Source organism: Podarcis tiliguerta, assembly GCF_965153285.1.
Source record: "Podarcis tiliguerta genome assembly, chromosome: 7".
Lineage (NCBI taxonomy): Eukaryota > Metazoa > Chordata > Lepidosauria > Squamata > Lacertidae > Podarcis > Podarcis tiliguerta.
This window is the reverse complement of record NC_139540.1, coordinates 88603687-88618569: the sequence shown is the minus strand read 5'-3', so window position 1 is coordinate 88618569 and position 14883 is coordinate 88603687. Positions and strand designations below refer to the sequence as shown.

Sequence of the window (14883 nt, the reverse complement as noted above, 5' to 3'; positions counted from 1 at the left end):
GAGTTGGACATCAGAATTGGACATTTGCTGATTATACAAACTTGATTTCCGCTGGGTAAAGTCTGGCACCGTGACTTATTCAAGGACTTTCAGAGACTTCAGTTTGAAAGTTTTCATGTTTTGCATTATTCCATAAAGTTTTCTATACTGTAAGTGTTTCTGGCCATTGTGTTGCTTTCAATATTGCTGAGTCACATTTTGCAACACAATGGTTTGTTTGTTTACCCAATAGAATGACAGAGTTTCATTCTATGAAAGTTTCATCTGATTACTCTAAATATCATGCCACATTTTCCCATGAGTGCTGGGTAGATTCCTGCCACAATCTGTATGATTTCTCTATTCAGTAAACACTTGCCAAAAGTTATAAAAGGAACAGGGATTGTATGTGTCCCTTGCTGCTTTGACAGCCAATGCCATTTACTCTGGGACACCAAGAGTCGATGTGAAGCCCATCGTCAGTTTCCCAGCATCTGGCTATCTCCATACGGGCAGCTGCCAATAGAAAGGCTAAGAGGTCATCATTCGGGTAATCTTGAGTGGGTGGGGTCCTAAGTCCAAGTAGTGCTCATTTCCTTGAAGTCAGCACTCCAAAAAAGGTTTGATGATGCCGCAAAACCACCAATAGACTCCCTTTGACTGCACCCCCCCCCCAACATTTAGGATTGACTTCCTTAGATATTTGGGGTTGCCTCAAGAGGGCACGGCCACCTACGCAGAATGAGGATTCCCTTATCTTTGCAGAAACCTATTTCAACGGGCTCTTGGACTACGAAGTTGTCCACTTTTGTTCCAACTTTATGTTGATCATTTTCAACATATTGTCAAAAAGCAAAAGTATTTGAATCCAACTATTATACTTTGGTTCTGAGTGAGCATGTCAAGGCTATAACATTTGCAGATTCTCTACCATCAAGTTCAATAATGCCCAGAGTCTCCACACAAGTAGCACTATGTAGAGAATTTTACATGGGATCAAATCAGTCTATATCGTAAGGAGCTCACAAGCATTACAGGACTTGTTCATAGTTCATAGTGTTGCTATTCTTCACTTAGACTAGTATTATCTGACAGGCACAGAGCAGAGTCCATTGTAAGACAGACAGACAGACACACACACACACACCCTGGAAAAGCCACCTTTATACTGTAAACCTCCCTGTGATTCTTGGATGGAGGGCAGTATGTAAGCTTAATTAATAACAACAACAACAACTTAAAAATACAGTGTGGCTTAGTATCAGAAAGTACCAGCAGTGGGTACCTGTGTACTCCTGCAGTACAAAAAAGCAGCACTTGCCATGGAATGAGGCAAGGGCAATTTCCCAATTGTCTTCTTTACTGTTATCACTGTAGATGGCAAATTCACTTCAGATGAAACACCTCTCATTGCCTCTTAAACCCTATGATCAGAATGAAGCAGCCCTGCTGAAGTAGTAGTTGTGCTTGACTCCCAATTCTCCAGAATGTTATATACTCAGCTCTATCGACAGGCGTCGGATCACGTTGCCGATGCTTACCCTTCCCATCTTTGCTTTTCTTTTTCACTGATATGTTTGGAGTCAGAGTAGGAGATTCTGGTCGCGGAGCTTTGGGTTTCTTCCCTGAAATAAAATGACTGTTGTATGAACTTTCACACTGAAACTATAAAACAGACATAGGGCAACCAATGCTTTCACTGAATATCGAACCCACGGCACATCAGATTTAAAACAACCAAACTGCTAGATAAGATCACAACAGTTCAAGGACCCAGCACACCAATGGAGCCCAAGTCAATGATTTTACAGTACTTATTTTGTGGGACAAATAGCTTCCCAATGATGGATCTCCAAATAATTTATCCAAAACTTAGCAATAAGCCTTTGCTAGTTAAATTCTGATAATTTATATTTATCCCATTTAGCAATGAGCTAAGTAGGCATCTAAAAATCAATATTTTATTTATTTTTAATTTATCGCATCAACTGATTTTAAATAAAAACTGTAAATGGCTTACAAAAATATTAAAATTACCAATAAAAAGTTAAAAACAAGTGATTAAAACAATTAAAATTAACAGTAAAAGAGTAAAACATCAATATCTACAGCAGTTTACAAAAAGAATAAAACAATCAATTCAGTAAAAACAGTTAAAAACAACTATTAAGAACATTATTTTAAAAAATTAAAATCAATGATAAGCCTAAAACCAGATTAAAATACATGTAAACACTCCACATATCTAGATAGGCTTGCATTAAAAAAAGCTTTTAGCTGGCACCAAGAAAAGTGCAGTGAAGGGGCCTGCCTGATGTCATGAGGCAGGGAGTTGCAAAGTGCAGGTACTGCTGCACTAAAAGATCATTTTCTTACAAACATGAAGCAAGTAATATGTGGCTCTGTAACAGCACCAGTTCTGCTGGTTGAAGCAGATGAGTGGGAGCATATGAGGTAAGCATGAAGTAAAGTAAAGTAAAAAAAAGTAAAGAAGTTCCAAGCCATTAAGCTTGGCCTGGAAACAAAATCAGTAACCAGGGCAGATCCTGGAACAGAGATGCTCTATGCTGACAAGGCCTCACTCCTGTTAGCAACCATGCAGCAGCATTCTGCAATAAGTGTGGTTTCTGGGTCAGAGCGTAAGCGCAGCTCCACAGAGAGTCCATTGAAGCAATCCAATCTTGAAGTCACCAGTGCCTGAACTACTGTGGTTAAGCTCTCGTGGTCCAGAATGGTTCAAGCCACCGTTCCAGTCACAGTTCGAAAAAGATGCTGCTAGACACTGAGGCTGCCTGGGCCTCCAATGATGAAGATGGATCTGGAAGCATCCTCAGGCTGCCTTCAGTGGTAGCGTAACCCCACCAAGGGTGATTGACCATTTCCCCACATGGTCAGCATGGTAATGTGCCAGGATGTCCCCAGTTCCCATCTCATGTAGACAAGGAGGTACTTGGCCCCCTGCCCCATTTCTGATATGAATGCTAAGCATTATTACACATTGGCCACATTTGCACAACACAATCCTGGCTGGTCTGGAAGTCATTAACAGGAAGCTATGTCAACTGTGACTTCCTGATCTGATTTCCTCACTTGCCTGAAGGGAGAAGTGAAATGGAAGCAAAGAGGTTCATGTGACTGTACAAAACGAGCACATGTCATGTGGTTTATTAAACAACTTGACCATGTGATTATTGTATAATCATCTTTATCAATTTATATTATATGTATATCTAAACATATACATGGGAGGAATACTAAGGTGGTAATTCTGTCAGCACAAGCATTTCGGCTTGCACACAGTTCTGTGCAGAGCAAGGGGAGAAACTCCATTGGGTAACAACAGAAAGGACTTATGCAAGGCTTCCACTGATGCAACTCGTTAGTTGAATCTACCCATCATTATGGCTCATGCCATGTTGGAGACTAAGAATCATAGAATCTTAGAGCTGGAAGGTACCCCAAGGGTCATCTAGTCCCACCCCCTGCAATGCAGGAATTTCAGCTAAAGCATCCATGAGAGATGGCCACTCTGCTTAAAAACCTCCAAGGAAGGAGAATCCATCACCTCTCGTGGGAGTCTGTTCCACTGCTGAACAGCTCTTACTGTCAGAAAGTTTTTTCGAATGTTTGGTTGGAATTTCCTTTCTTGCAACTTGAAGCCATTGGTTCGAGTCCTACCCTCCAGAGCAGGAGAAAACAAGTTTGTTCCATCCTCCACGTGACGGCCTTTAAGATATTTGATATTTGAAGATGGCTATCTTGGTCATCTCTTCTCCAGGCTAAACATACCCAGCTTCCTTCAAGCACTCCTCATAAGGCTTGGTTTCCAGACTCTTGATCATCTTGGTTGCCCTCCTCTGCTCACCTTCCAGCTTGTCAACATCCTTCTTAAATTGTGGTGCCCAAAATTGGACACATTATTCCAAGTGCGGTCTGACCAAGTTAGAATAGAGTGGTACTATTACTTCCCTTGATCTGGACGTTAGACTTCTGTTGATGCAGCCAAGAATAGTGTTAGCTTTTTTGCTGCTGCATCACACTGTTGACTCATGTTAAGCTTGTGGTCCACCAAGACCCCTAGATCCTTTACACATGTACTGCTAGTAAGCCAATTGTCCCCCATCCTATATATGTGCATCTGGTTCTTCCTGCCTAAGTGCAGAACCTTACATTTGTCTTCACTGAAATTCATTCTGTTAGCTTGCGCCCAGTTCTCCAATCTGTTACAGTTATTTTAAATTCTTTCCTCTGAGGCATTAGCTACCCCTCCCAAATTGGTGTCATCTGCAAATTTGATGAGCACCCCCTCAATTCCTTCATCCAAGTCATTTATAAAGACATTGACCAACAAAGGGCCCAGGACAGAACCCTGCGGCACCCCACTTGTCACTTTTTTCCAGGATGACAAGGAATGACAAGGAACCATTAATGGACACAGTCTTTGAGTTCGGTCAGTCAACCACACTCTTTGAGTTCGGTCAGTCAACCAGCTACAAATCCACCTAACAATAACCTCAAGAAAGTCTTTATTTTTTCTTTGTCAAAAGCCTGACTGAAATCAAGATATACTATGTCCACAGCATTTCCCTGATCCACCAAGTTTGTAATTCCATAGCATTTCTCTATGTTCCCCACGCAGAGGACCTGCCACTTGCTTGTTCTTCCTCTTACTTCAGACATATCCAAATAAACTTTTATTATTATTTTTAACCTCTCTTGCAAGCCTGAGCTCATTCTGAGCTTTAGTCAGCCTGACTTTCCCCCTGCAACTGTAGGCTACTCGTGTATGCTCCTTCTTTGTGATTTCCCCTTTCTTCCATTTCTTATACATGCCCTTCTTAACACTCAGCTCATCTGTAAGCTCTTTATGCAGCCACACTGGTTTCCTTCCACTTTGCTTGCCTTCTAACTGGAATGTACTTTAAAAAAGGAAGAAGCACCTCCCTGTGATGGGCTTTCACACAGATGGCATGCTGTTTAGGCATATGCATCAGCTGAGAGGTGCCTAAACACATAGTCTTCACACCAGCACAAATAACACAGAAAGGAGCCATAAGCTGAATCCGACCTCTGGTCCAACTGGCTCAGCACTGTCTACACCAAATGCCAATGGCTTTCCATGCTTTCACTGTCCTACCTGGAGATGCTGTGGATTAAAACTCAGAACTTTTGCATGGAAAGCAACTGCTCTACCATGGAGTCATGGCCTCCCCAATTAAATGATGTACTTTCAATATTTGTGCCACCTGTGTGGAGTTCAATCACCAGGAAGGAGTTTCCAGAGGTCTCTGCATTTTAAATCAGTTTTAGGTTTGCAGAATTGAAGTAGGCTGAACATGCTGCTAACCTATAGCTTCTACTCTGAAAATACCCAAGAATCAGAGTAGGTAGGTACTGAATTTAAACAGTTCAGTTCATGGTGTCTCTATCTTAGAATAATAATAATAATAATAATAATAATAATAATAGTAGTAGTAATAATACAGAATGCTGCAGCGAGGCTCCTCACGGGGTCTCTGCCATGGGAGCATATTCACCCAGTGCTTTTCCAGCTGCATTGGCTCCCGGTGGAGTACAGGGTCAGATTTAAGGTGCTGGTTTTGACTTTTAAAGCCCTTCACGGCCTAGGACCCTCGTACCTACGGGATCGCCTCTCCTGGTATGCCCCATGGAGGACCTTAAGGTCTATATATAGCAACACCCTAGAGGTCCCGGGCCCTAAGGAAGTTAGATTAGCCTCAACCAGAGCCAGGGACTTCTCAACACTGGCTCTGGCCTGGTGGAATGCTCTGTCTCTTGAGACCAAGGCCCTGCGGGATCTGATCTCTTTGCGCAGGGCATGTAAGACAGAGTTGTTCCACCTGGCCTTTGGCTCATAATCAGTTTGATTCCCTCCCCCTTTTTCTTTTTCCTTTCTCCTCCTATGATGAGATTGCTCCCTAATTGTTTTAATGTTGTATCTTAATCTTTTAAATTGTATTTTAATTAACTTGTTTTTATTATTGGTTGTTAGCCGCCCTGAGCCCGGTCTTGGCTGGGGAGGGCAGGGTATAAATAAAAAATTATTATTATTATTATTATTATTATTATTATTATTATTATTATTATTATTATTTTAAAATAATCAAATGTTTCTTCTTGTACATACCTTAATTGAAATATAAAACAGCGTCAAACACATCTACTTAGCTAAGAGATGTGATCATTCTGCTTTACTGATCAGCCACTATGCTAATTTGGATTATTTTTCCAATTGTTCAATGGATATTATAAACATGCACATACTTATTCCATTTGTAGGAGAATGTTTAGCACATAATCACATTTCCTACCTTTTCTCTTTTTTGGTTGCTCAAGTGCTAGAGTGCTTGGTGATTCAGCAAATGCATCTTGGATTTGGTGAACCTCCATCACCTCTGGAATCCCATCCAGTGTGACTGACACATGAGTTACAGGACCAAGGTCAACATCCTCCTCCATCCCAAACCCATGGGCTGCAGAGAAACAATAAAGAAGTCAATGAACACTTTAATGCTTTTGGAAAGGTTTCTAGCAATGAGGTTACAAAATAGTCAAGGCTCTGTAAGAACAAAAGCTGACTTTTGAATTTCAATCACTTTAACAGAATAACTAATAAAATGCTAATGTATCTTGACACATGTTAATTTGAATATCCTTAATGTAGGTTACCTATTTCTCTTGACTAATCAAGGGACCTACTTAATTACAACCTTACAGGGCTGTTAAGAAGGTGACACTGGATAACTCCATGTGTGCTGCCTTACCCTCTCTGAAGGAAGAGCAAGATACATACTGAATGAAAAAATGAATACATCAGCTCGTCCCGGAAGTGACTTAACCAAAAGTGAACCAAAAGAGAGAGGTCTTATGGTAGCTCCAAATCTGAAGCTACTGAAACGGATTAATGTGAACATCAAACCAATGTTTTTAAAAAATCAGTGATAAATTTAACATTTAAGTTGTAAAGAGAATGTGGAAAGAAAATGACGCTTATGTGGACATTAAATATTTGTGCCTGATCCAGGCAACATTTTTACAGGTTTCATTAATGTCAGTGGAAAGTTAGGTACAGGCTTAAATCTTTCCAAGACCAATTAGACTCAAAAGCAACTTCTGTGAAATCATGCTCCTTCTTTAAATAAAGGGAAGAAGATCTACTAACACTACTCCTTTAAAGTAAAAGCTTTTCATTAACCCTTCCATTTCTGAAAATTGGGAGATTAGGACTAATTGAAAGGGTTGTTAATGATATTTTAAAAATAGCCTTATTTTCTTCCCTAGCCTGCCCTATGGTGCAATGGCAAAGCTACCAAGTAAACCTACTAGAGAGCTCAAGCCTTCTCTCCTGCAAAATCTAACACAGCCACATAGTTTTTGGACAGAAGACACTTTGCACGGATGTATTCCTGTCAGACTCACTTGATCTCTTCTCATCCAGCATTGGGCCAGGAGAATCCATATTAAGAAGAGCTTCAGCAGCTTCGATGGTTTGCATTGTTTCATCTCCATTCTGACAAGACGCTTCAACTGCAGATAAGAGAGATAATTCAGCAAAAGACTAGCATATGAGATGAATTGAAAACATTCTTTGATTTGGGTTTCATGCCATATATGGGATCTTGGGACATAACTACAAATCCCAAGAGGAGAAAATATTAATGATAGTGAATCTGTAGCTGCATTTCCTGCTTTCAGCCACTCCTGTAATAAGCTTTCTCAAGCCTTGCACATTTTCCACTTTGTTATGCATAAATTCAATGTCTCCCCATGATGTCAGGGATTGTGTTGAGGAGGAATGGTGGGAGTCTCCCCCTCCCCCTGCTCCTGATCAGCATCCTGAATCCTCCCAGGAGCAGTGGAACAGTATAGATTTGGAACAGTGGTTTACAGAGGGACATAGTTCAGAATACAGAAGTTGGGAAGAACTGGGAGACAGAGAGTTAACAGACTCACTTTCGCTGGAAAGCGCCCATCTGCTCAGCCCAAGGTCAAGGAGAGCAAGATAAGGGGCAGCACAGAAAGCAAAGTGGTTGCAAGATCAGGTTGTAAGATGCAAAAGTGATGTGAGTGACAAGGGGGGAAGTGGGTGGAATTCTTAATTGTGAGCACCTGCTTCTGCTTATCTACTGCCAAAGTGGGGGGAGGAAGCAGAGTCCCTGAAGCCTGACACACGGAGCTCTTGAATTATTAGCTATGTCAAGAAACAGCACCAAAAAGATTGACAAGTGAGGTGCTGTGTCTGGAGATTTCAGCTAATAATGAAGCAGAAGCAAGGCTCCCACAAGAGTGTCTCAAGGAAAAACAAGATGGATGGAAAAACAATGTGTTGGTTCCAACATATTTTTTACTACATCTGTACCTCAAAAGGCCTTATGGTTTTGTCTAACTTTATTATCAGTCAGCAAACCACAATCCGTAGTTTGAAGTATGCTGGAAAATGATGGTTTGGTGTGATATCTGAATTGATAAATCATAGTTACAGCTGTTGATCTGCCTCAAGATTCAGTAATGAGATGAACTTTTGAAGGTGAGTACAGAAAGGATGAAAACAAAAGCAGATAAGCAATTATAAACCATGGGTTTGCCCCTTCATTAGGAAGCTCAAACTATGGTTCAGTGTGATAACTCAATTGAGCTGGTTCAGGCAATCATAACTTGGCTTATTGAGCCAAAATATGCACAGGCTTTTGTCTGAGCACAGAGCCACTTCATGTGAGCTGAAATGAAATCAGAAAGCCTCCAATTAACCATAGTTTCCCATTTCATTTCAGCTAGTAACCATGATTTTCCAACTTGGACCAATCATGAAACCATGGTTAATTGGAAGCTTCCTGGTTTAACAGGTCAAAAGGCATGGACATATGTCAGCCACTGTGTCCTTAAGTGACAATGCAAAAAAAAATGCTCACAAACCTGTAAGGGTGATATCATCATCTTCTATAATTTCTTCTTCTGCAACATCCAGCGAGTTCTCTGTTATCATGTCGCTGGGTTCAGCAACACAGGACAAACCAGAGTAATTGTTCAGGAGATCTGCACTGGGTACATGTTCCACAATGACAGCAGGAAAGATTGATGGATCACCCAGCTGTAAGAAGAAGGGGCAAGGCAAAAACAAAACATTACTTTATCAGCAAACAGTGGGAATAATTAGACATAATGTCACAACACAAATTGGCAAACATGTTATCTGTCTCAACTTCATGAGTCAGCTGGAGCAATAAATTGCCTTGTAAGCATGTCAAGGATGTCACATAGAGGAGGGAGAAAGGTTGTTTTCTGCTGCTCCAGAGAAGCGGACACGGAGCAATGGATCCAAACTACAAGAGAGAAGATTCCACCTAAACATTAGGAAGAACTTCCTGACAGTAAGAGCTGTTCGACAGTGGAATTTGCTGCCAAGGAGTGTGGTGGAGTCTCCTTCTTTGGAGGTCTTTAAGCAGAGGCTTGACAACCATATGTCAGGAGTGCTCTGATGGTGTTTCCTGCTTGGCAGGGGGTTGGACTCGATGGCCCTTGTGGTCTCTTCCAACTCTATGATTCTATGATAAGCATATCTTGCAATGTGTCTGCTGTAGGTTAAGGCATACTAGAATCCTGTTTTTTGGCACAGACATTGTGCATATCTGGGGTAGCCAATTTGGTGTCCTACAGAGCGTGGGTGGTGCTGTAGGACGTGGGTGGCACTGTGGGTTAAACCACAGAGCCTAGGGCTTGCCAATCAGAAGGTCGGCGGTTTGAATCCCCCTGACGGGGTGAGCTCCCACTGCTCGGTCCCTGCTCCTGCCAATGTAGCAGTTCGAAAGCACGAAGTTCTAGTAGATAAACAGATACCACTCTGGCGGGGAGGTAAGCGGCGTTTCCGTGTGCTGCTCTGGTTCGCCAGAAGCAGCTTAGTCCTGCTGGCCACATGACCCAGAAGCTGTACGCCGGTTCCCTCAGCCAATAAAGTGAGATGAGCGCTGCAATCCCAGATTCGTCCACGACTGGACCTGACAGTCAGGGGTCCCTTTACCTTTACAGAGAATTTTAGGTAAGAATTCTTATCATCACTAGCTGGGGATGATGGAAGTTGAAATCCATCACCTTCTGATGGGCACTGTGTAGGCTATCCCCGTCTAGATTATCTGATGAGTTGGGACCCACTATTGGGACCCAGTGACGCAACATGGGGTGCAACAGGACACTAACAGTTTACACTTGCATGGTAGCAAAGTAATAAGTGTTCCTTAAAAATGTTGGACTAAAGTCATTTCCAGATAGAAAAGCTTGAAGACTACTATTCTAGATAATATATTTTTTTTAAGAATAATTTTTTATTAACCGACCAATCACATCAAATCAAACCAAATTACATAAATTCCAAATTACACAGCCGAATTTTAAATTTTTGTTGTGGGTACCCATATTTCAAGTTCCAAAGGGGATCCAATCAACTTCTTGCTTCTTACTGCTGTTTTAATGTCCATAAATCTAACCCTATGATGTTCACAGTACTATCCAGTCCTTTCTTATTGTTTTTCCACATCTCTTGTTGTTATTTTCATATATTTTTCCTTTCTCTTTGTGACCTCTGATAATCTCCGCAAGCTGGTTAGAACAGTTTGTAATCCTGCGTGGATATATTTTTTTTAATCCAGTAGCCATATCCAGATGTTTTCCTTATAACATCACTTCCATACATCAAAACAGTCTTAGCGTCATTAATCTTCACCAATCTGCCTCCTTTCTCAAAACCTCTGAGGAGATTCACTAGGAATGCAGTCTGAAAACAAGTCCATTCTTCCTCCCGGCTATAAATCCTTTGGCAAGATGGCGACTCCAAATTAACTGCTGCGCCATTCCCAAAAGCTCTTATTGCTTCTCGATCTCCATAAAGCATACTTTTGGTTAAAGTTTATCTCCACACAGACCTTAATCATCCTGCTTGGGTCAGTTCAACCGACGATTCTAATGAGGTGGGGTTCTTGTAAATCACATAGAAGGAAAGTAAAAAAGGTCCCGTCCCCCCCATTCAGTCCCATTCTCAACATACCCAGCCTTTGGTGTATCTTCATCGTAAAATATTCCTGTTTCTCCAACCCATCGTCTTCTTTCGCAGAGGTCACTTAGATTAGCAGACTTCACTCCCCTTCTTCACTTGAAATATGTGCATTTGCTTCTTTTGTAATTAATTATTCCAAATTGCTGCAGCTAGTGCGCGATCAGAGACAGCGTCCAGGAGAGCCGAGGTCCACACGGGGGCATTCTGCCTAGGGCCCTCACCCCCTTCTTTCGAATTAGGGGGTGATTTATGGGCACAGCAGGCAAGGGCAGTGTTCCCCATTTCCTTGGGGCAATTAATTACCCCGTGTGGGTCAGAGAGATGGTATTGTCGGCCATCTTCCAATGCACCCCCTAGTGGCCCCCCTATTCTAGATAATATTTGGGTCTTTTCCAACTCCATGAGAGCTGGTGTTGAATAGTGATTAAGAGCCTGAGTTGAGGTCTGGAAGTTCCCCATTTATATGTCACCTCAGCAATATAAAGGCACCTCAAGTGCCTTTAAAGTAAGCCTCAATCCGTAGTCCAAGGACATTCATTCATTTATTTATAAACATTTTTATTCTTCCTTCAACGTAAGGTCCCAGAGTATGTTACAAATATAGAACAAACAATTATAAAATCAAATAAAACCATTACAATTATAAAACACATACAACTGCTTTTCCTGGAACAGATCCGTATGATACTGTTATAGCTGCAAGGATTTTTGCATGTTAAGTCTTAATTGTTATTTTTTGTTGTTGGTAAAAACAAAACTGGCTACCAATTCAGACTTGCAGCAAATGTCAAAAACACAAAATAGTTAGTTAATATGTGTGCAGTATACTTATGCAGCTTGTCATGCTGGCCACATGACCCGGAAGTGTCTTCGGACAGCGCTGGCTCACGGCCTCTAGAGTGAGATGAGCGCACAACCCTAGAGTCTGGCAAGACTGGCCCGTAAGGGCAGGGGTACCTTTACCTTTACCTTTTATACCTAATCTGAAGCACTTTCCAATTTTACTTAATCACTCTTCAGAATAAAGCCCATGCTTTAAAAATGTTCTGTACGATAAAATGAATATACAAGGAAGACAAAGAAGGAATAGTAATTAGTATAAGAGAATAAGATTTAAAATATTGTACTTTTAAAAAAAAAATGTGCAAAGCAGAGAAAGCTACATTAATATTAAATTATGGAAGCTCTGCACAAATAAAATACTTAGCTAAACTGAATGACTTACAACAGGAAAGGGGAACCTGTAGCCCTCCAGATGTTGGGACTACAATTCCCATCTTCCCTGACCGCAGACTGTGCCTGCTCAGGCTGATTGGAACTGAAGTCCAACAGGATGTGGACTTAAAATGTTGGGAGATGGCAGAAAGTTAGAAGGAATTATTTCACACCTTTTCGGTTCCTCTAGACCACTTGAAGTTCTTTTTTTCTTCCAGACTTTTAATAGATGCTATTGCTGTTGTTCACATCTGTCTTGTCTCAGGAGACACCTGGAAGACAGCACACCTCCCGGGACATCTTGTTTCCTCCACACACTGGTGCCTCTGTCCCCGTCAGTAGGGAGTCACCTACCCCTGCCACTTGTCTCTCCCTCCTCTGGGGAGTGGCAGAAATCATGATGTCTTCCACAGCCTCCTCAGAGTGTTCTAAGGTCTGCATCTGCTGTTCTTGAGTCTTTTCCTCTTGACTATTGGCGCTTATCTGGATATGATTAGGATAGGTTACAAAGGCAGGAACCTTATGGCTCAAGTACTTCCCACTCCTTCCTCTCAGCTTGCCTTCTCCACACTGCAATTCCCTTTCTCAGAGATCATCTCCATGGAAGGTAGCAAGTGGGTTATTGGCATACTCATCCATGATCCAAAGGGGTTAGGTCAAGAATGGAAAAGACTCCTCCAAATCCATCTCCTCCTGTCTCTTCCTCCTCTCCTCTGGAGGGTGGCAGGATCATTTTGTGCACTGTACCTTTCACAGCCACCTTGGTGTATTATGAGGCTGGCAAATGCTTCCCATGCTCCTCTGGCCCACAATTGGTGTCCAAGGTGAGAGCGTGGAAGTGATTTTGCAGCTCCAACAACACAGTATGGTTTGTGACAGTCCTACTTCTGTGCATCACATTCCTCCAGGAGTTAGTCTCCTGCAGTGGGAGATCTTCCTCCTCCCTAGAGCCATCTCACCTCTGTTGCTGTGTCATCACAGTCCAACTCAGCTCTACTGAGAAACACTGCATCTTGTCCTGTCACTCAAAGTGTGTCTAGGTGAGCTTCAAGTTGCTGGACCTTCTCTTCCAGCAAAGCAACCAGCTTACACTTGCTACAAATGTACTTTCACGCGTTCTCTGGCAGAAAGACCAGCATGGCACAGGTACTGCAGGTCATGACAGTAGCTCCCTTGCCCTCTATGACTCTTGGTCCTATGCACACCGTGAGACAGGGCTCCAGGCCTCCCTGTCAAATTGCCCTCGCAAATGCCCACCTGCAAGTTCTGATCACAAGTTCTTGGTTGTGAACTCCCAGAAGCTGCAATGTGCTAAGTTTGCTGCTGGCTGCTAACTCCTCCCTAAGGTTTACTCCAAGTATAACACAGCTAGATACCTGCCAATGTGTATGATTTAAATGCTTTTGGAATTCAATCATTTAGCAGAGACACCATTTCAACAGAGTTTTATGAAAAGAGGCAGTATAAAATTGCAATAGGAGTAATTTGGCAACTTTCATAGAGTTGTGACCATGCATTAGCTAACAAGTTCACATATAGGCATTAGTTCCTCTTCTATGAGTGTCCCACAGATGTCTCTATTCTTCCTTAAATTCTATTATATTAGCTCAGCTCAGTGAAACTGGAACAACCCCCATTCACCTTGTGGAGCCAAGAGGAGAGTGGGCAATTCTCTTGCAGGTGTGCTGGGCTTCTGAGGTACTTGGGGCTGGTGACCAAGGCGTGCCAAAAATATGCAAACCATTTATTGCATTTGTAATACTTAGCATATGAAGAGGCTTTTAGAATACAGTTCTGTATTTAGACTCTTCTTTATCTTAGGCAACTTCCTCTTCTGCTGTTGCAAACTTTTCCTTTTTTAAAGGAGAAGTTACAAATGAGACATATTTACTATATGAAGAAACCTTTAGAATACAACTATGTATTTGCACTTTGCATGTTTTTCCCCCAGCTTACGCAATCCCTACTGTTGTAAAAATCTGTTCTTACAGAAGTCAAGAATTATCTGTTATTGACAGTGCAAGCCTATACATCTACTCAAATGTAAGCACCATTCAGTTCAATGAGAGTTACTCAAAGGTAAGTGTGCAAGGATTACAGCTTAAGAGCACCATCAATTTTCGGTTTCCGGCTGACGTCATGATTAATGGCAGTAGCTCTCCACTGCCCTCTGGGGCAGTAAGGAAGTTCAGGAAGGGGAAAGCCAAAATTTATGAGGTAAAATTCCTGGCAATGTTCCCCAGTGGGTTCTGGGGAGTTCATTGCAACCCGCTACGCCGCTTAAGCCCGTGTCTGCCGACTTGAAAGGCAAAGTGGGTATTACCTGGCATGATTCGTGACTGGTTCCTCATTAATTTGGAATACTGGCATTAATCATGAGGCACTCACGCTCCTGGTCTGGTCCAAAAGTAATTTTAAATGAAGTCCATTCAGCCTCGATCGAGGGGGGAGGGCATAATAAAACCTTGTTAAATTCCTTATTGAGCATAAATCAAAAGCCTCCCCCTTCTTTTCCTTGGTGACAGATATAATAACAAAGCCACAGCTACACAAAGACTGAACGAAGGAAGATAATAATTAACTCTCCCAGCACCATCAATTTTCCAGAGAGACTAAATATATAT

The 14883-nt window shown here is 41.9% G+C and overlaps 2 protein-coding genes across 6 annotated transcripts in view; both read right to left on the bottom strand.

The window, feature by feature from the left end:
• The window catches only part of ELF1 (E74 like ETS transcription factor 1), a 64276-nt gene that overhangs the window by 7636 nt on the left and 41757 nt on the right, over positions 1 to 14883 (bottom strand). For all 5 annotated transcript variants that reach the window (XM_083448726.1, XM_083448728.1, XM_083448729.1 and 2 more), the window contains 4 exons: positions 8914 to 9088; positions 7420 to 7527; positions 6312 to 6473; positions 1521 to 1604 (listed from right to left, as the gene is read on the bottom strand). In XM_083448726.1, coding sequence (XP_083304852.1) covers positions 1521 to 1604; positions 6312 to 6473; positions 7420 to 7527; positions 8914 to 9088 — 529 coding nt within the window. The remainder of the gene's footprint in view (positions 1 to 1520; positions 1605 to 6311; positions 6474 to 7419; positions 7528 to 8913; positions 9089 to 14883) is intronic.
• Positions 1 to 14883, bottom strand: part of LOC310682056 (uncharacterized protein) — a gene marked incomplete at its 3' end in the record, with an annotated part of 194826 nt that overhangs the window by 164567 nt on the left and 15376 nt on the right. The window lies entirely within an intron of this gene.